Source organism: Colossoma macropomum, unplaced genomic scaffold (genome assembly GCF_904425465.1).
Source record: "Colossoma macropomum unplaced genomic scaffold, Colossoma_macropomum, whole genome shotgun sequence".
Classification (NCBI taxonomy): domain Eukaryota; kingdom Metazoa; phylum Chordata; class Actinopteri; order Characiformes; family Serrasalmidae; genus Colossoma; species Colossoma macropomum.
Window position 1 is genome coordinate 32,710,358 of NW_023494786.1, and position 20,563 is coordinate 32,730,920.

The 20,563-nt window shown below is 42.1% G+C and overlaps 1 protein-coding gene and 1 long non-coding RNA gene across 2 annotated transcripts in view; both read left to right on the forward strand.

Moving 5' to 3' along the window:
• Positions 1–10,438, forward strand: part of LOC118804747 — a 77,335-nt gene extending 66,897 nt beyond the window's left edge. Inside the window, exon 3 of the long non-coding RNA XR_005007015.1 lies at positions 10,351–10,438. This is a non-coding gene — a long non-coding RNA (uncharacterized LOC118804747). The remainder of the gene's footprint in view (positions 1–10,350) is intronic.
• A 24-nt stretch (positions 10,439–10,462) lies between these two features.
• On the forward strand, positions 10,463–12,532 carry fam110b (family with sequence similarity 110 member B). Its single transcript, XM_036565379.1, has one exon. The coding sequence runs from the start codon at positions 10,762–10,764 to the stop codon at positions 11,998–12,000; it is 1,239 nt and encodes a 412-aa protein (XP_036421272.1). The 5' UTR covers positions 10,463–10,761; the 3' UTR covers positions 12,001–12,532.
• The last annotated feature ends 8,031 nt before the right edge of the window (positions 12,533–20,563 follow it).

Here is a 20,563-nt window from a genome sequence, read left to right on the forward strand (position 1 = left end):
ACTGGGGTTCTGGAGCTGAATATTATCTGGAAGAGCTCGCTGTCACAAAGCAGAGGATGTAGCCTGGAATAATACAATTCATGGCTGAGAGCGCAAAATTGCCCTTTTGTTATTTCTTAGACGCTCGTCATACGCTGGCAGCGCAACTGCTCTTCTGCTTGGCTTCACCGTACACTGCTAAGATCAACCCAGTCACATGATCGTCATGTGTTCTGGACTTGGAAAGGGGAAAAAAGTTTCAGCCACAGATTCTAGACTGGAATGAATTGCATCACATTGTTAGTCAGTCGGCTGATGTGGTGCATATTCATACTTAAATGAGAGATGGATGTGTACACACACACACACACACACACACACACACACACTTTATCTAAGCTGCTGATCCTCCTGGGTCACAGTGGGTGCTGAAGCCTATCCCAGTGGTCACTGGGCAAAGGCAGAAAACACCCTGGACAGGTCGCCAGTCCAGTGCAGGCTGAGATGAATGCACAGTTGCAAGCTTGTCTCTGTTGATTTTCTATGTGAAAATAAGTGAATACATTCTTTACAAGAAACAAACCTATGTGATGTGGCAAATTTTCTGTTTTCTATTCTTTTTTTTCTGAGTTTAAAATAAGGGAAGGGAAAAAAAATATAAATTATAAAGGGTGCCAAAACTTTTGCACAGGCCACACAATACATTTTATGCTAAATTCAGCAAATAAACAGTAATTGTGCACTAAACTCTGCAGAAGTGTGTCTCTGTAGAGGATGTTTAACTTCTTTACACTCAGTATATAGAACCGTTTTGAAAATGGTTCCGAGTAGCTCCAAAAAGAGTTATTCTATTGTTACATGCTTGACATTAGGAGCCATAGGAGAACCTTTCTGGTGCTACATAGAACCATTTTCTAAAAGGCTCTATGCATAACCATATACAGCACCTTCTCCATCAGTCTGAGGAACGCTTTCAAGATACAAAGAGCCCTTTAATCATGGAAAGACTTCTTTGAGTGTTTACTTGTTCCATATAGAACAGTTTTCTTTACTAAAAACCGCATCCTTTTTTAAGAGTGTACACCAATTAGCGTGATGCTAACTGCATGTCCAAATCATCACACGTGCTTCAAACAGTGCATATATGTAGGGCACAAAAAATGGGACCAAATATGGCAAAAATATATCAAGATACAAGACCTGTTCCTTACAGTATCACAATATTCAGTGTTTCTGAGGTTTTATAAGTTAGAATAGACAAAAAAGCACAATCAAAAACTATGAATACAGTGATTTTAATTCTCAGAGAGATTCAGAGTGGTTTGGTGTGAAATGGTTCAGATCTCTTTACAGTGGTGGTGATAGGAACCAGGGGTTGCCATGACTACAACACAGATATAGACATTTTATTTACTATCCAGAACCACCAGTGAACCTACACGAGTCTTCTGAGTTTATATGGAATGTTGATGATGGGAAAATAGTGGCTAATCTGAAAAGGATAAGTTTTTTGTCTGATAACATCCTGCATGTATCCCTTCACCATGAATGGATTAAAAATTGATTTTAGGCCAAATTCTTTTCAAAACTTTCATAAAACAGTGTCTCAGTCATCAGGCAGTGAATTCATAACCATGTCATGTAGTAACTTTCTGTGAGGGAGCTTTTAGAGGTGGACGTCTGGTTCCTATCACCACCACTGTGAACAGTTCTGACTCTGTAAGTTTCTCTAGAACAGAGCGTTTCACACCAAACCACTCTGAATGACTCTGTTTACGTCTTAACCACTGGATTATGCAGAAAATTCTGAAAATGTGGTGGAACTGCCCTTTACTAAGGTTAAGGTTTGGGGAGTTTGAGTTCTAATGACAGCAGAGATTAGCATTAGCAGCGGTGGCGCAGATCCGCGGTGAGGTAAGGTGTTGTTTTGCTCGGGGCTGATAAGGGTGAGTGGTGCGCGTGTGTAGCCGAGATGCCTGTGGGGGATTGTTTTTGGCTGTGAGGGTTTATTTCAGCCTTGGATGGAGATGAGATGAGCCGAGGGGTTCTGGCTGGGTCAGTTCTGCATGTTTTTCGGGGGGGGGGTGGAGGAGTGCAGGCCAGGCTTCGGGGAGGATTAGAGCCAGGCCGGATTTTGTGGGGGAGTTTTTGGAGAGCTTATGATAGTCGGGTTTTAGACCCCTCTCTGCTTTCTAATTAGATTTGATCAATAGCTCATAGCACATGTGTCTGTTTAGAGCCTCAATTACAGCCTTCTAACTCCAACACTAATAACAGAGGACAGTCACTGATAAGGAGTCACTTTTACTCTTCTCTTGTCTTCCTTGCGGTTCAGTTATTTGTGAAAATTGCATAACTGTGTCCATCTTTATCCAAAACAGCAGTGTCATTCATCTCCGCAGTCTTTCATTATGGCCTGTAGGACCCTGCGTCGTTTGAAATGCTTGAGTTTATTGGGCGGCTCTGTTGCTGGTCAAGTAAAAGCAATAATTAACCCAATATTACCTCATAAAGGCCACCATTCCGATGCTCTGGATGCTGAAGAGCACAAAGTAGCACATTCAGCACATTGATAAAACTGTCAACACACGAAACAGACTCTTTTAAAGGGTCCACATCTACAGTTTTCTTGTATTTTGGTTTTATGTCCCAAAAAAAGTCACTTATTTCTACATGATCGTTTTCTGTCCTCTCTGCATCCCTTACAATTAAACAGGCCTTTAAGACTGATATATGTAAATGAGATCTGTTCTGATTGACTGCACCTCATTCCAAAAGCACTCAGAGATGAAGCACGCTTTATAACTTCGATGTAAGTGGGCGGGGCTAAACTACTGTTGGTTTTCATGACATCACAGAAACAGTCATTTTTAAGCCAGCTGTTTAGTTAGAGTGAATGGTGTGACCCATTGTGCTCATTTTCAATGTTTCTAATTTTATTTTTGGTCTACTAGAATAGATTTACATGCTTCAATGTTCCAAAAACACAGTAATTTTCTCATATTGTTCATCTCTCTTCACCCTCTGTCTGAAACACTCTGTTAGAGCTCCTGCGTCTTTAAGCTCCGCCTCCTGATGAGCCCAGTGTGCTCCGCCCCTCCATGTCCCGCCCCTGTCCTGCAGTCTGCAGACAGACCCTTCTCTCCTGAGCAGCTGTAAACTCAGCTGTGGCTGTTTCTCCAGCGGCGTCGGTTCTGCTGGATCAGTTTGATCCAGAGTGGATCCTGAATGTCCGGTAGCTGTGTGGAGAAGACGCTCACAGCACTGAGCACACACTTCCTCCTCCAGTAGCTGCTGTGCGCTGTGTGAGGGTGTGCCGAGCTCGCCGTTAGGCGGGCAGTAAGGACTGTGTTACGAGATGATGTCATCCTGTAACAAAGGAAAAGGGCTGGAATTCCCACAAGGCGTTTTAGGCAGCTGAGAAAAGAGGTTTCTGTAGGAAAGAGTTTCTCCCTCTGGAGGGAACTGTGAGCTTTGGGACTCTGCAGAACGTTTACATGCACAAAAAGCTACAACACAGTAAAGGAAAGGGAAAAACCAGAAAAGCATAATAGGTCCCCTTTAAACAGTGCTTGTATATTATTCCTTTAAACTCCTTGATTTCACTATGACATCGTGTTACTGCGCTAAAATATCTGCCTTTTATTCGTTTTACCACATTTGTAACCCCACAGGAATAAATGTTATGTTTTTTCTATAATATTAACTTATTTGCACTTAGAAAATCAACAAAACGTCATTTGACCAGGGGCGCGCAAACTTTTGCATACGACTGTACGTGCATGAATAATATTAGCAATACCAGCCCACACTGTCAGTGCATCCCTGTGCTGTTAAAGTTTCGAAACACACCGTTCTCTCCTCAGTTCATGCAGTTCATATATGGAAACCAAGCTTGTTTAGAATTTTTTTTGTGATGTCACAAAAACAACACATTGATATTTATCCCCATATTCAGCTTACAGCAGTTTAGCTCCGCCCATTCACGCTGAAGCTGCAAGGAGTGTTTCAGCCCAGATTGTTTTTGACAGGTGGTGGCAGCCAATCAGAACAGATGTAGAAAAACGTAGGATATTGGCCCTTTAATTTTTTTTTTTTTTTGCCAAATCATTCCTTCAGCAGCATCACTGTTACTCTGTGTTTACATGCAAAGATTTTTATTAATCTGATTAAATACATTCCGATTATAGATTAAGACTGAGGTGTTTATTCTCACTCTACTCAACAATCTGATAGAAAATCTCTGTTTACGTGCTCACTATCCAGAATGACGCACGTGTAGAGAACCACTAGTGTAACCGTTACCATGACAACCAGTCAGAGTGAGGTGAGCAGCAGTGAGCAGTGCTTGTGTTTTTAACTGCTTTAAAATGATGTCAGACTCAGGAAAACGTCCTTCACATGTCCTTATTAAAGAAGGCCGAGAGGAAGACGTCGTGTTCTGAGACACATAAGCTGGACGTCCGTCCCACCGCCGTCTTTTAAAGACCAGAGCATAAACTTCGTCTCCTCTGCAGACCAGTTTCTGCTCCGCCATGTTGAACAGTATAAACTTTCACTATGACGCGACGAACATGATCAGAACGGACTTAAACTTTCTGATAGGGAATGTAATCAGATACAGGCGTCTACACGGATATTATTCTTCTATTTAACCGATTATTTACAGGATTACTCACCTCGTTCAATCGGATAGAGACTGTATTCCGAATGGCCTCAATCGGACTAGACTATTCCGATTGAGGTGTTTACATGGACGTGTTCTATTCCGATTGAGCTATTAATCGGATTGTTAACGGATTATCAGGCTGCATGTAAACGTGGCTGCTGTGAGCTCATGAATGAGTGAGATGTTCCCTCTTACAGTGTTTATAAGGGCTCGAGTGCTGCAGCTCTGTTGTTGTGAAAGTAAAGGGAAAAGAAAGAGCAGCTGGAGTGAATCCAGGTGATAAAATGCTCAGAGAAACGTAAACCTGCTCCGTCTCAGAGTCTGGCTGCTGCTCTGATGACTGTGTTGATGGTTTTTATGTTTTTTTTTTTTTCTGGCCTCATGACTGAGAACTTCATAGACTCGTGTGCCATAAAACTGCTTTGTCATGGCAATTTCCAGCTTTTCCGCGGGGCTGCAGACGCTGCTGTCCTACTGGAGCTGTAATTTTGTTTATGACGGCTGCACATTTTTTCCACTATTTATTGTTCCTCCCCTGCTCCCCCCCCACCCCCCCCATGTCGCCTACAAACAGCCTCGGGGCGTTCTGGCAGGGACGTGCTGCTGCCATTTATATTTCTGCATGCCTGTGTCTGACTGCAGTGAGGAGTGGAAATACTGCTGACTCAGCATTCTCTCTTTTTTTTTCTCTTCTCTTTTTTGGCATGATGGTCGTGTGAGCCTCCTTGTTTTTGGAGTGCATTGTCTTTACTCTGAGTGCACAGCGTACGCCCACTGCGTCAGCTCCCACAAATGATGATGGGCTGATTCTTTCTTTTTTGCGGGAGAAAAATAACAGTGATGATGATGATGATAATCATAATAATACACATCCTTCACTTTTGATCGAAGTTAATGGAGAAATGATTTATTCTAAGGCATTTTGGAGCATTTTATTGGTCCATTCATCACAGAGTGTAAATGACAACTGGAGTTTCCAGATTATATCAAAAAAATGTTAAAAATGGAGATTTTGTCCCATCCATAATGCTATACTTACTGGAGAACATTTGAAGTGTGACTATTTGTGCTTATGAAAAAATTGCAACTCAAAAAAAAAAACTGCTGTGTCTGATCCACTCACACCAGCGCAACACACACTAACACACCACCACCATGTCAGTGTTACTGCAGGGCTGAGAATGACCCACCACCCAAATAGTACCTGCTCTGTGAGGGTCCATGGGGGTCCTGACCACTGAAGAACAGGGTAAAAGGGGGCTAACAAAGTATCAGAGAAACAGATGGACTACAGTCTGTAACTGTAGAACTACAAAGTGCACCTATATAGTAAGTGGAGCTGATAAAATGGACAATGAGTGTAGAAACAAGGAGGTGGTCAGAATGTTCTGCCTGATTGGTGTATAAATAGATCAGTTATTACTGCTGCTAATACTTTTAACATTGTTGGTGCATTTTGTCAGTTCCACCCATCTGCAGTACTGCAGGCTGAAATCCAGCTGCAGCGCTGTATGTCACTCTGATAGACTCTGTGATTGTAGCGCTCTCGGTCAAATAAATGTCTTTTAAAGTGAAACCTTCAGCTCCTTCCGCAGACTCAGCTGGACAGACACAAGAGAACTATGGATAAATCAACAAGCAGCAAACTAACAACAGCAGCAGCTTGGTGGAGCTCCAGATCCCCTCGAGAACCTCCACTGTAACAAGAACCGTTGGCTGTGTGAGTTCAAACTGAGATCCTACAATAAAAAACTCAACAAAGTATTCAGAGCTTAGATATTTAAGGAGGATCATGTTCTAAACGATTTAAACTTAACACATTAATAGAGACTGTAATAAATTTATAGGGTGTTTTCTAATGGGAGGAGTCTGTCCTCAAATCCTAACCCCTAAAATTACACTTGTCAAAATAATGCTTACATTATTTTTACATTTTCTTCAGTGCTTTATAAAGATTGTTTTGATTTCTTAATCAAGTTGAAATATTTTGATTTGTCATGAGCTCATTTTTTTAAATTAAAAATTTTATTCAAAAAATGCTGACCCACGTTTTCATGTCACTACCGAAACACAGAGTTTTGGTCTGTGGGGAGCCTTATTTTAGCCACGCCCCTGCATTTTAGAGCAGGAAGTGAGGCTGCATGCCCTGTCCCTCATGGCCACATGGTGAGCAGTTAGATCCCATTGTTTTGAAGTAAATGTGTCCCAAAGTCTGAAAATCAGTGTGGAACATTAAGAATCGCCATATTTTCTGCAGTTCAGCACTTTTTAGTGTTTTAATGTAAAATATGATGATTTTCTGTGTGAACAGCTGTTCAGAGCTGTGTTTGCTGGTTTACTGTCTGCGTTTTTGAGCTCAAAATGAGCTAAAATTGTCACCGAAACAGTCACTACTGAAACATTTGGTACAGTTTGGGTAGAGTTATGATTGTTTTGGTGGTGACAAAATGGAATGTTCAGTCTTTAGTTTTGATAAAATAATCATAATTAAGGTTTAGAGTCACTCAGAGCAAAAGGATTTTAGTCTGAAGTCCAAAATCAGTTAAAATCCCAAATGTGTTTTCAACTTTGACTTTGGACCAGGTCAGCAGAATCATCCATATCTACTTCATATTAATGCACATAGAAACTTTACAGGAGAGGGAAAAAAAAACTTTGCTTTTAATAAAAGTTAACATGAAGAGATTTTATCATAAGTGATTTTGGAACATTTTTATTGCTCTATTTATCTTGGAGTTTTCACACTGTGACACAGCCACTGTGTTCAAATTATGTAGAAAAATGAAAATGAACAAGATTGGAGAATTTTTCTGTATACAGTAAATACTAATAAAAAAGGGTGTGTTCATTAGCATAAACAAAGATACATGTTAAAAAACAAGAATTAGTATTTAAAGAAATATTCAGACAAATACAAAAACAAAGTGCTGTTGGCAGTTACAGCCGTAAGAAGGTAGTAAATAGCTTTTCTCAGGATTGTGGTTCAATTCTGGCTTGTGCCTCTTAGCAAACCATCGGCTGTATGTTTGGGGTGGTTGTCTTGTTGAAACCTTCATGTTCAGTTTCTTAGCCGATTAGATCAAACTCTTCTTTAATATGTCCTGGTCCATCTCTCCTCATGTGTCCTTCGATGGTGTGTAACGCTCCAGTAGCATTTACAGAGAAGTAGCTCCATATCATGATGCTCCCACCATCATGCTTCACTGTGTGTGGAGTTCTTGGTGATCAAATGCGCAACCCTTCTTTCTCCAAACATGATGAGCTGAATGTTTGCCAAACAGTTCTTTTTTGTTTTGTCTGATCAGAGTTTGATGTTCCAGAAGAGCCAGTAATAAAAGTCAATTTCAGAGGCGCATCTCTGTGCTTCATTTTTAGCCGAGAAGTTTCAGGAAGCATCTTCGTCTTCACCAGGATTTCTACTTGTATGAAATCTTCCTAACCAGTGGCAACATCTTTTGTATTGACACCAGGCACAACTTGCACAAGAGCATTATTTTCATTTTTGTTGCATAAATATGCAGAACTTGACTTTCACAAACATGTATGTTTTAATATAGTGTCTGAATATTTTTTCCCTATTTAAACAAATCTTTTGCTTCTACATTTTAATACACACATACATTTTTTATTCATATTTTATAAGCACAAAGTAGTTGTGTGTTCATTTTGAGTGGATATATGCAGTGGAAGTATATTAAATAACACATACAGAAGCGCCTGAATGCTTGTTTGCCCTCAGTGTATGTCATCGCATCATTTATTCATGCATATTAGAGCAAACCAGTGGCCTACAGTTAGATGTCGGCATTTTCATTTGGACTCAGTTGCTGTTTTCTCTCGACATGAGGATAAAAGAGCGTCAGTGGCAGCCACCGACGCTGAAAACTCAGAATGAATCAATCAGAGGCAGAGCAATACAAACTGGCAGCAGCAGCAGGATGACTTAAAGCGAACAGAAGGGTCTTAATGACTCCAGTCTAACCAAATGCTTTGAGGCACAGTGGATAATACTTGGTGGGGAAAATGCCCCCAAATTAAAGTTGAACATTGTGCACTTTAACCCTATAGTCACTGTTTCATTTCAAATATATTGTTCTGGAGTATGACTGTGCTGTCACTGTCCAAATACTTAGGATTCTATACATATAACTGCAAGTATATGTAACTATGTATTAACATGTAATGTGTGTGTGTGTGTGTGTGTGTAGGTATGTATGTGTGTGTATATATATATACATATATATATATATATATATATATATATATATATATATATATATATATATATATATATATATATATATATATATATATATATATAGGACAGATTTGTATTACTTAGAGGTGCTTGAATATATTACCTATTGTACATATTACATATAGGTAACGACATATTATACTGTGCAAAAGAGATCATCCTTCGTTTATTTAGTTTCTAGTCAAAATGGCCTTTAAGTACAAGTTTTTTCAGTTTCAGGATCAACAAAATCAAGATATCTAAGGCTACGTTCACATTACCAGGCTGAAGTGGCACGAATCTGATTTTTTGCCCTAATGTGACTCAGATCTGATGTTTTCAGAGCTGTGTGGATGCAAATCAGATCTTTTCAAATCCGACCTGAGTCACTTTCATATGTGGTCCTAGATCGGATACATATCCGATTCGTGGCCAGGCGACCTTAATGTGATGCTCAGATCGGAATTCATGTGCTTTTTTCCACTGCGCCATTATTCAGCGTTACCATGGCAGCAGCGCCGAACAGAAGTTAAAGCCTGTAAACGGTGGAAAAGCAGCTCATCTCACCTTTTTCTCCTTCGTCTCGCTCTAATAATGAAGCTGAGAGCTGATCAGAGTTAATGATCTTCTCAGCGAAGCTCGTTCTGCTCGTTAGTTTGTGCTGATGATGAACGTGATTCATTAACGTGACGTTACTGAGTAGGATGAGCTCATGAGGGTCATTTCAGGACGCCGGTTCGTCACATTAATGACAGATTTGAATCACTTACCTAAACGAGTGTGAACCAGCGTGTCAGAGAGATCGGATTTGAGCAAAAAATCGGATTTGAGCAACGAGGCTTGTAATGTGAACGTAGCCTAACAGGAAATGACAGAACAACTCGGCAACTAAATATCAGCTGTTTCAGTGTCAGTGAGTCTCTCTTTCCCTTTATTCCAGCTTCCATTCTTTTCAGGAGACTCACTTTCAGTTCCTTAAAGAATCTGCAGACACACCTCCAAAGTTCAGTCGTAGAAGCTGGTTGATCGTTTTCTGAAGTAATCAAACACATTCAGTGGTGTTGAGGTCTGGACTCTGGGGTGGTCAGTCCATCGTTCAGCTTCTTTGTTTGGTGTGTCCGTCTCCTTTTCTCAGTGAGGTTCTTCTTGACAGCTAGACATCCTTTCAGACCCACAGCGCTGAGTCTCAACTCAACTTCCAACTAATAAAAGTCTAATCTCCTTAGACATATCTGCTGAGATATGAATAACATGTACTTAATGGCCATTTTGAATAGAAATGAATGAAGGCTGGTCTCATAGATACAGCGCAGTGCATGTGATGAGGTCTAAAAACAAATGTGTGAATCTGTTTCTGCTGCTGGTCTCCTGTGTTTACTTTACCATTCTCTGAGCTCTTCCTGCTGTTGCTAGGACTGTGATGTCACCTGCTCTCTTTAACACGGTTGGTCTTTTTGTGTTTCAGATCCTCCGAATTGGCCAGGAACAAAGCAGTAGCGAGGAAAGTCCCCCTCCCTCCATCCCTCCATCGTCCTACAATTCTCCATCCCTCCATCGTCCTACAATTCTCCATCCCTCCATCGTCCTACAATTCTCCATCTCTCCTCCAGGCTGCTGTGAAAGCTCCAACGCTGTTGACCCCTGGATTTTCCTACAAAGGGCAGCAGAGCAGGTGTGGGGGAAGGCCAGGAGGCTAATTAATGAGCGCTGAGAATGAAACCGGGCTGCTGACGGCCAGTGGAGACGCTAATATCCACACTCCGCTCACCCGGCTGGATGTGTGTGCCCCCGGGCTGGCCCCGAGTGCCCAGAGTCCAAAGCGGAATCCACCACGGCGGCCGCCGGGAGCCCAGCGGACATAGCAGACGTAGCGGAAATGCCTACCGAGACGCTGCAGGCAGATAGCAAGCCGGCCGCTGGCCAGTGTGGTGGTGGAGGAGGCGGGGGCAGCTTTGCCTCAGCCGTGCCTTTACGCATCCTCAATAAAGGTCCGGACTACTTCCGGCGGCAGACCGAGCCCAACCCGAAGCGGCTAAGCGCGGTGGAGAGGCTAGAAGCCGACAAGGCGAAGTATGTGAAGAGCCAAGAAGTCATCAATGCCAAGCAGGAACCTGTAAAGCCTCAAGTTTTGGCAAAACCACCCGTCTGTCCAGTGCCGGTGAAGAGAAGTGGTGGCTTCGGGGCCTCCTCAGCCCTAAAGGCCTCCAACAACAACGCTAAATCTGACACATGTGCTACCACAACGAAGCGCGAAAACCTCAATCTGGAGATCCTCAAGAACATCCTCAACAGCTCTTCCTCGTCCGAAGGTCCAGCCAAAGCCTCCAAAGTTGGCGCCAGAAGCTGGGCACCTCACCGCTCTTCTGAAACTTCAGAATCTGGGTTCACAGAGTCGCTAAAAGTGCCGTCCTCAGCAGTAATGCAAGGTCGGAGAAGTCCACAAGGAGGTGGCAGCAATCTGAACCTGAGTCGGCGGCTATTAGAGGATCGGGGAGAAGGTCATGGCGAAAGGTCACAGATTCACGCTTCACAAAGCTCCTCGGACATCCGGAGGCTGTGTAACGGGAAGCCGTTCCGTTCTTCGGCCCGAAGCAGCAGCAGCTCTGCTCCTCCTCTGCCTCCAAAACCAAGCGCCAAGGCTTTGGCAGCCTACGACAACCTGCTGGACCACCAGCCCATGGTAGGAACGCCTGGAGAAATGGAGCTGGAGATGGACGTTGGAGGTACCTCGGTGACCCGCAGGCCCTCTTTGCACCGTTCAAAGTCAGACTTGAGTGACCGCTATGCTAGGGCTGGAGCTGACGTAGAGCGATTCTTCAACTACTGCGGTCTGGACCCCGAGGAGCTCGAGGGAGTTGGAGTGGAAAGCTTTGCTCGAGCAAACTCCGACATCGTCTCACTCAACTTTCGCAGCGCTAGCATGATCAGCTCGGACTGTGAGCGTTCACGGCACAGCAACGACGAAGACGGCCTGTCTGACGACGAGGAGGATGAGGACGACCCAGCCGAAAGAGTGCCGTACGGGATATCGGCAGTGGAGAGAAACGCACGCGTCATCAAATGGCTCTACAGCATCAAGCAGGCGCGAGAGTCTCAGAAAGTCTCCCACGTTTGAGAGCACAGATGGAATAAGAGTAACTGCTCGTTTCAGCGATTGGTGCACTGTATTGGTATCTTGAAAGAACTTATTGGCGAAGCCTTTTATCGTTGTTTTTTTCCTAGGTTGCAGCTCTTTTTAAGCACTATTTGAGCTGGATTAGTTTCACTAATTAGGGGTGGCTCTGCAATGTCATTTGTAAACGATTTGATTGGCCGAATGGTACGGGATAAAGTTTCTTCAGGATTTCTCAACATTTCCACGGGTAGCCTGGTTCATATTACGTCATAGAGCACACTTACTAACAATAACAACATGCCGCATGGCCTTGCCTATTGGCGGGTTTTGTTATTCCATTAGTGTGAGGTGGACTGGAAAAGGACTGTTACTGAGGGAGCTCCGGTTCAGCCAATTACAGAACACCACTCACTGCACAGTTATCACTGTCAGACTACATACCCATATGCAGATTCATACTGGATTAAAATCGCTCCACAATTATTACTGTCAGATTATAAAAACTACACACACTGCAGATTCAGACTGGATTAAAATCGCTCCACAATTATTACTGTCAGACTGTTAGAAACTAGACACACTGCAGATTCACACTGGATTAAAATCACTCCACAATTATTACAGTCAGACTGTAAAACTACACACACTGCAGATTCATACTGGATTAAAATCACTCCACAATTATTACTGTCAGATTATAAAAACTACACACACTGCAGATTCATACTGGATTAAAATCACTCCACAATTATTACCGTCAGACTGTAAAACTACACACTGCAGATTCATACTGGATTAAAATCACTCCACAATTATTACAGTCAGACTGTAAAACTACACACACTGCAGATTCATACTGGATTAAAATCACTCCACAATTATTACTGTCAGATTATAAAAACTACACACACTGCAGATTCATACTGGATTAAAATCACTCCACAATTATTACCGTCAGACTGTAAAACTACACACTGCAGATTCATACTGGATTAAAATCACTCACAATTAATCAGACTGTTAAAAAATACACACTGCAGATTCATACTGGATTAAAATCACTCACAATTAATCAGACTGTTAAAAAATACACACTGCAGGTTCATACTGGATTAAAATCACTCACAATTAATCAGACTGTTAAAAAATACACTGCAGATTCATACTGGATTAAAATCTCAGATATCGGCAGGAATCACTTAAATTACAGCGCTCCCCCAGGCAAAACTAATCCAGCTCGAGTAGGGCATTAGTGGCTTTTTGCATTCAGCGTCTTCGGAATCTGCATGACCCCCTTAACACTTTCGAAACCCCCCTCCGCCCCCCATGGCCTCCAGCTACTGCAACTCGTTAAAGGTACAAGTGTCTGTTGAAATATGTTGAGACCAACTACTACGACTCGTTCTTTCTGCCTCTGTAAGTCAGACCACCGTTACGAAGCCAGCTCCTTTTTAGGTGTGTCTGTTCCGTTTCCTTTCCGTTTTTTGTCAGCGTAATTCGGGCGCACTGAGCCAGGAAGCCATATGGGAATGAATGCAGAGCATCAGTGTGTTTAGATGTCCTTTTTTAGTTTTTTGTTTATTTTTTAAACTCTTCTGATGATGCATTATGACCAGTATGTGTATATAACTTGGTGTGAATAGGCGCAGCAGAAGCATGTTTCGGCCCCAGTCTCCTTCCTGTCCGAATAAACCCCTCCAGAAAACCCTCGTTTTAGAAAAGTCCAGCTTCTCTCGGTCAGCACCGCTCCGGTGGGCTCGTTCGTTCCAGCAGTATCACAACACCATCACAGCATTACGTAGTTTTTTTTCTGTTCTGTTTGTCGTCTTTAATGTTCCTTGTTACGACAGTCGACTCTTTTTTTTGTATTTCTTTTGTTTTGTGGTTCTTATTGTTTTGACCAGTGTAAATGCTGTAAGAATATGTATATAATTTTAAAGTCGTTGGCAAAAAAACACAAAAATGAAGAAAAATAAAACAAAAAAAAGTTGTTGTGTGATGAAGATCCTGCTACGCTGCTGCAGCCTGTAGCTCTTGGTCTGTCCCCCCGTCTCTGGGCTCGCATCGCAAGACTTTGTCCATGATCAACTCTGTACATCACTGTTGTTATGACAACATATATGTTAGGTATATTCAAGTTGTTACTGAGCTGTTACTTAAACAAAAAAATCTAAATTTGTTCACATTTTAGTTCTTTTTCATTATTTCAATAAATGGCTAATTTTGCCATCTTTTGCCATCCGTCACTTTGTATAATGGTATTTTTATTGCTGTGTGCTTTATAAATTTGGTTTTAGTAAATCACACTGCCTTTCCTGCAAAACATCAGCAAGGGGAAGTGGAAAAGTGTCCTGTGATCTGACAAATCAAAATTTGAAATTCTTTTTGGAAATCATGGACACTGTGCCCTCCGGGCTAAAGACCACTCAGCTTGTTATCAGTGCACAGTTCAAAAGCCAGTATTCATGATGGTGTAGGGGGCATTAGTGCACATGGCATGGGTGACGTGCACATCTGTGAGGGCACCATTAATGCTGAACGGTATATAAAGGTTTTGGCAACATGTGCTGCCATCCAGACAACGTCTTTTTCAGGGAAGGCCTTGATTATTTCAGCAAAACGATGTAAAACCACAGGCAATAAACTGACCTGCCTGCTGTCCAGACCTGTCACCACTGATAACATTTGGTGCATTATGAAATGAAAAATATGACAAAGGAGACCCGAACTGTTGAGCAGCTGAAATCCTATGTCACACAAGAATGGGGAAACGTTTCACTTTCAAAACTACAGCAACTCCCGTCCCAACTTTTTTGAAATGTGTTGTTGGCATCAAATTCTAAATGGGCATATAATTTTCAAAAAAAACTAACATTTTCAGTTTCAACATTGAATTTTCCTTTTAAAATATGGTTTACATGATTTGCACATCGTTGCATTCTATTTTTATTTACATTCTCCCAACTTTTTTGGAAATGGGGTTGTATTTTATATAGTTATGGATATAAGCAGAAGAGGTGACACGTGCGTTACCGTTCTATTTTTAGCGATTTGTCCTAGCCTGGATAAGGATGGCATGCCCACCCCAGGTAAGGGGAAAGGACCTGCCCCCAGTGGAGGAGTTTAAGTATCTCAGGGTCTTGTTCACGAGTGATGGGAAGAGGGATGGTGAGATCGACCGCAGGCTGGGACAGGCGGCAGCAGTAATGCATCACTGTGCCAGACTGTAGTGGTGAAGAGGGAGCTGAGCCATAAGGCAGAGCTCTCTGTTTACCGTTCGGTCAACATCCCGACCCTCACCTGTGGTCATGAGCTTTGGGTAATGACTGAAAGAATGAGATCACGAATACAAGCAGGGAAATGAGCTTTATTCACAGGGTGGCAGCTACACTCTACTGACAGGGTGAGGAGCTCAGAGTAGAGCCACTACTCGTCCACACTGAGAGGAGCCAGTTGAGGTGGTTCAGGCCCCCTTTGGCGCCTCCCAGTGGGGGTTTACCAGGTGCGGCCTACTGGGATGAGACCCCGGGGTTGTCCTAGGACCTGCTGGACGAATTATATCTCCAAGTTGGCCTGGGAGCGGCTTGATGTCCCCCGGAATGAGCTGGAGGAAGTTGTGGGGGACAGGGTCGTCTGGGATTCTCTGCTCTCCCAACTGCTTCTGCGACCCTATTTGGATTAAGCGGTTAAAGATGATGATGATGATGATGATGATTTTGTCCTTGCGTTGTGGGTGTATGAGATATAATATCACCTGGATTATAGTCAAAATATATATTTTTTAATTAATTAGATTTTTAACTTTTAACAATAACGACTTTAACGATAACGATTAGTAATGCTCTTCTAATATAGCATACAGTTGAAAATGCAGTGGTGTGGACTCGAGTCATATGACTTGGACTTGAGTCTGACTTGAATCACAAATTTGGTGACTCGACTCGACTCAACAAAATCGAGAAAGACTTGGGACTCGCCTTTGACTTCAGCACCAATGACTCGGACTTTCATGAGGCTCAAGTCCAAGTCAAAGACTCGAGACCCAAACGTGGAGAGTCAGACTGCAGACGGGACTCTACACAGTCAATTATTTTCACAAGAATGGAATCGTTTCCTGCCAAAAATTGAATAAACAGCAACGTCGTCAGATGTCACTGAGCTCACGCTCTGTTTATTGTATTTCAGAAGACGAGAACCATTAGAGGTCAGGTTCGCCTCCATAAGCTGGAAACAAGCGAAGCACAATCAATGCACACTTAAACTCCAGTCTTACTGGAGAAACTCACCAGGAGAACTGACCATTTTCCTTATGTTAGCAAACAAAAGAAGCACAGTTCTCTGTATCTGATTGATTTTAACAGCTTCTGCAGGTAAAGCAAGCGCAACGTTGACCACGAGGCTGAAATTGACTATTTTGCCAGCTTCACATTTGAATTTTCTGTTCCGCCTTAAATGGTGCAGCAGTTTATTGCAGGTATTGAGTGTTGAAATGGACTTAAATTAGCTGAAGGATGCAGACTTGACTTGTTTAGGACTTGAATATTAGGACTTGAGACTTTCCTGTAATGACTCGGGACTCGACTCGAGACTCGCTTATACTGACTTAGGACTTGACTTGAGACTCACTTATACTGACTTGGGACTCCACTCGAGACTTGCTTACACTGACTTTGGACTCGAGACTCACCTGTACTGACTTCGGACTCGACTTGAGGCTCACCTGTACTGACTTGGGACTCGACTTAAGACTCGACTTGAGACTCACTTATACTGACTTGGGACTCCACTCGAGACTCGCTTACACTGACTTGGGACCCCACTCGAGACTCACTTGGGACTCCACTCGAGACTCACCTGTACTGACTTGGGACTTGACTTGAGACTCACCTGTACTGACTTGGGACTCGACTTGAGACTCGCTTATACTGACTTATGACTCGACTTGAGACTCGCTTATACAGACTTGGGTCTCGACTTGAGATTTGCCTGTGCTAACTTGGGACTCGACTTGAGATTTGCCTATGCTAACTTGGGACTCAACTTGAGACTCGCTTATACTGACTTGGGTCTCGACTTGAGATTTGCCTATGCTAACTTGGGACTCAACTTGAGACTCGCTTATACTGACTTGAGGCTTGACTTGAGACTCGCCTGTACTGACTTGAGGCTTGACTCGGGACTCAAGTATCAAGACTTAAGACTTACTTGTTACTTGCTATTTAGTGACTTATTCCCCCCTCTGTGGAAACAATAACTTCAAATCAGTAATCACTGCTGCATTTATTGAACAGCTGATATTCTTTTTGACATGTAGTTTAAGAAGCTGCATCGATTTAAGGATTTTTTTTTATTTGTGAAACGCAGCAAACAGTTAGTTCACTATCCATTGCTGGGAAAGGACTTATCTGTACCAGAACCCACCACAGTGTTAACCTGAATGCAGCTAGGTAATGAGGCAGCTACCAGATAGCAAAGTGTAAAGTAATGTAATGAGAGCTAAATCCTTGGCTGAGTGACAGGCTGACCTAGTTAACAACTTAGTATTGGCACAGACTTTGCATCAGTGGGACCACTTAGTGGGTCAAAGGCCCACCAGCCAATCATCATGCCCCACTAAACCCACTATACTGGACATGCTTCTATAGAGGCGAGTGAAACAGTGGGACTGCACTGTGTGCATTATTAAACGTGTGTGTACTCGGCTGGAAAGCGTAATTAGGCAACACGACAGATGATTATAGATGATTATAGTTCTCTAATGTTTGATAGGTAATGTAATGGTGGAGGCAGGATGCAAATGCAAGTTGCTTTTATTGAAGTTAGAGTTAACAGAGTCCAGAGTACCAGAGGTCTGAAGAACAGACAAGTCCATGACAAAAACAAAACCAAACTACAAGATGAAAGAAAACAAGAGACAAGGTAACATCCAGAAGTATATCCACAATGCAAGACGGAGACTGAACAAACACAGGGGTATAAATACACTGAGGGGAGAAACACCTGGGACTAATGAGGGGCGGAGCAGATGACAAGGGGGCAGGACCAGGGAGGAGACACAGAACAAGAGCACATGGCACACGAAAACAAAGGCACATGGCTACCACAGAGGGGAAGAAACAGACTCTCAGAGGGACAAAGGGGGAATCTGTGACGGGTAACACGTCTTCCCAGATAGCAGCATATATTGGTCAGCACCCCGCTGACCATATGCTACTGCTGGTCCACCTTCAGACCACCCAGGTTATTGTCCTGCCTACAAAGACTAACTAGGTTTTAATCTCCTCAAACTTTAAATGCACACAGATTTTTATTTTGGAAAATGGTCTCACAGACTTTTATTTTGGAAAATGGTCTAAGATGAATATTACAAACTATTCAGGAAAAAAAGGACTAGGCCTGAATGGTTTTGCTGCTGACACTGCTAGACTAGTTACAGTTGAATAACCAGCTTTATGATGTTATTGATAAAATGATTTTCTAAACTAATTCATAAAGGGGGTGACATGGGGGTGCAGTGGGTACCGCTGTCGCCTCACAGCGTTAGATTCCCCGGCCGGGGGACCAGCATCCTTTCTGTGTGGAGTTTGCATGTTCCCCCTTGTCTGTGTGGGTTTCCTCCTACAGTCCAAAGTCAGGCCAATTAGAGATCTTAAATTGCCCCTTGGTGTGTGAGTGTGTGTATATATGTGTCTGTCTACCCTGTGATGGACTGGCGGCCTGTCCAGGGTGTTTCCTGCCTTCCGCCTAATAAATGCTGAGATAGACTCCAGCACCCCCTGTGACCCAGAAGGATAAGTGGCTTAGAACATGAATGAATGAATGAATGAATAAATGAATGAATTAATAATTTACAAAGGATAATGAAAGAAAAAAGAAGTAAATTGAAGTAAATTGGACTGTGAGTGTAAAATGACAGATGAAAAGTGGCATTTTGTCTGATACTCTACTTGACCACTAGTGGGCATCACAGAGCAGCACTGCTGAAGGCCCGAGCAGGCTGCAAAACATGAAGTAATTGACCTGTCCACACTCCGCCCACAAATGTTGCCTTTTATTTGTGTTTTGGTGATTATTTTGAGCGTTCAGTAAAGCTTGTCTATCCTCGCAACAATCACTATGAAACAGCTACACTTTCAGTAGTATGACATCGATTTGAACGTGTGATAATAGGAATTTCAGTTAATTTCTTTTTCTAATTATATTAAAATGTATTAATTCTAGTAAAAATCAGAGGTGAACCATCACCATTAGAGTCATCAATGTCAAAACTTGGTTAAAAAAAAGAGAAAAAAATACAATAATGCTAATTTCTGTTAGCGGTCAGTTTGGCTCCGGAAGTCATGTTTTGTTGTCAAGATTCTGACCATTTTTTTCCAACTAAATTTTAACAGTGAAATTTTAGTACTTGCAGAATTTAAAAACAACAACCATGGCTATTTTATTAAACCTAGCTTGAACTAAAAATTACATTTTTTAAATATCCAGGAAATCAATAGGCCTTCTCTCAAGATCTAGAAGGTTCTGAGGGTTCTCCACTGGCAACAACTGTTCCTCCCCTTCAGATCAGCTGGGAAAAGCGGTCAGTTCTCAGGAGTGATAACTAAAATCTTATACACTAAAATACATTTCCTACACACTTAAAAAAAGGTGGTTCTTCAGGAGTTCTTTAGTAAAGAAAATGGTTCTATATAGAACCACAAACATGCAAAGAACCCTTTGCATGATTAAAAAGTTATTTGCATGGTGAAATTGTTCTTCAGATTGATGGAGAATGTGCTGTAGATGGTTCTGTATAGAACCTTTTTGAAGAGGGTTCTATATAACACCAAAAAAGGGTTCTCCTATTATTACAAGCTTGACATCGTAACAACAGAAGAATCCTTTGGTGCTATATAGAACCATTTACAACACATTACAACATCATGCAAAGGGTTCTTTGAGTGTTCGTGGTTCTATATAGAACCATTTTCTTTACTAAAGAACCTAGAAAAGCATTTCTTTTAAGAGTGTGGTAAAATCTGAATTGTGACATTCATTGTGTTAAATGTTTGACTGACAATGTTTGACGTTTGATTTTGTCAATATCTTTTTACTTGTGTTAACAGTTTTAGTTGACACAGTGTGTTTACACGCTCTCAATAATCCGATCATGATCAGATTTCTGCAGTTATCTGATTATTCAAGTGGTCATGTAAACAGCACACTCTGATTTCTTAGATCGGACTAAGGTCTAGAAGTCTCAGTGCATGTGAACTCTTACTCTGATTTCTTTCCCAGTTCTCAGTCTGCGCATGTGCGAAAACCGACTGTGGTACCGGAAATAAGCGAGTAGCGTCGCCACGAGATGCATCAAAACACTTTTGGAGTGACGCTGAAACCGACTACATTCTTGACGAAATGAAGGATTTAAATATTCTTCGTCTTCTAGATGATTTATGTTCAAGTTTTCAGGTAAAGTGGCGCAACGTTTAAAAAAAAAAAAGCCACATCATGAAGTTTGAGTTTTACATTACGTTTACGTCTCGTCTTCTTCTGTGAGTTTATTGGCTGGTTACAAAGCAGA

Excerpts from the sequence above, each read along its gene's own strand:
- fam110b (XM_036565379.1), top strand. The coding sequence starts at position 10,762 with ATGCCTACCGAGACGCTGCAGGCAGATAGCAAGCCGGCCGCTGGCCAG.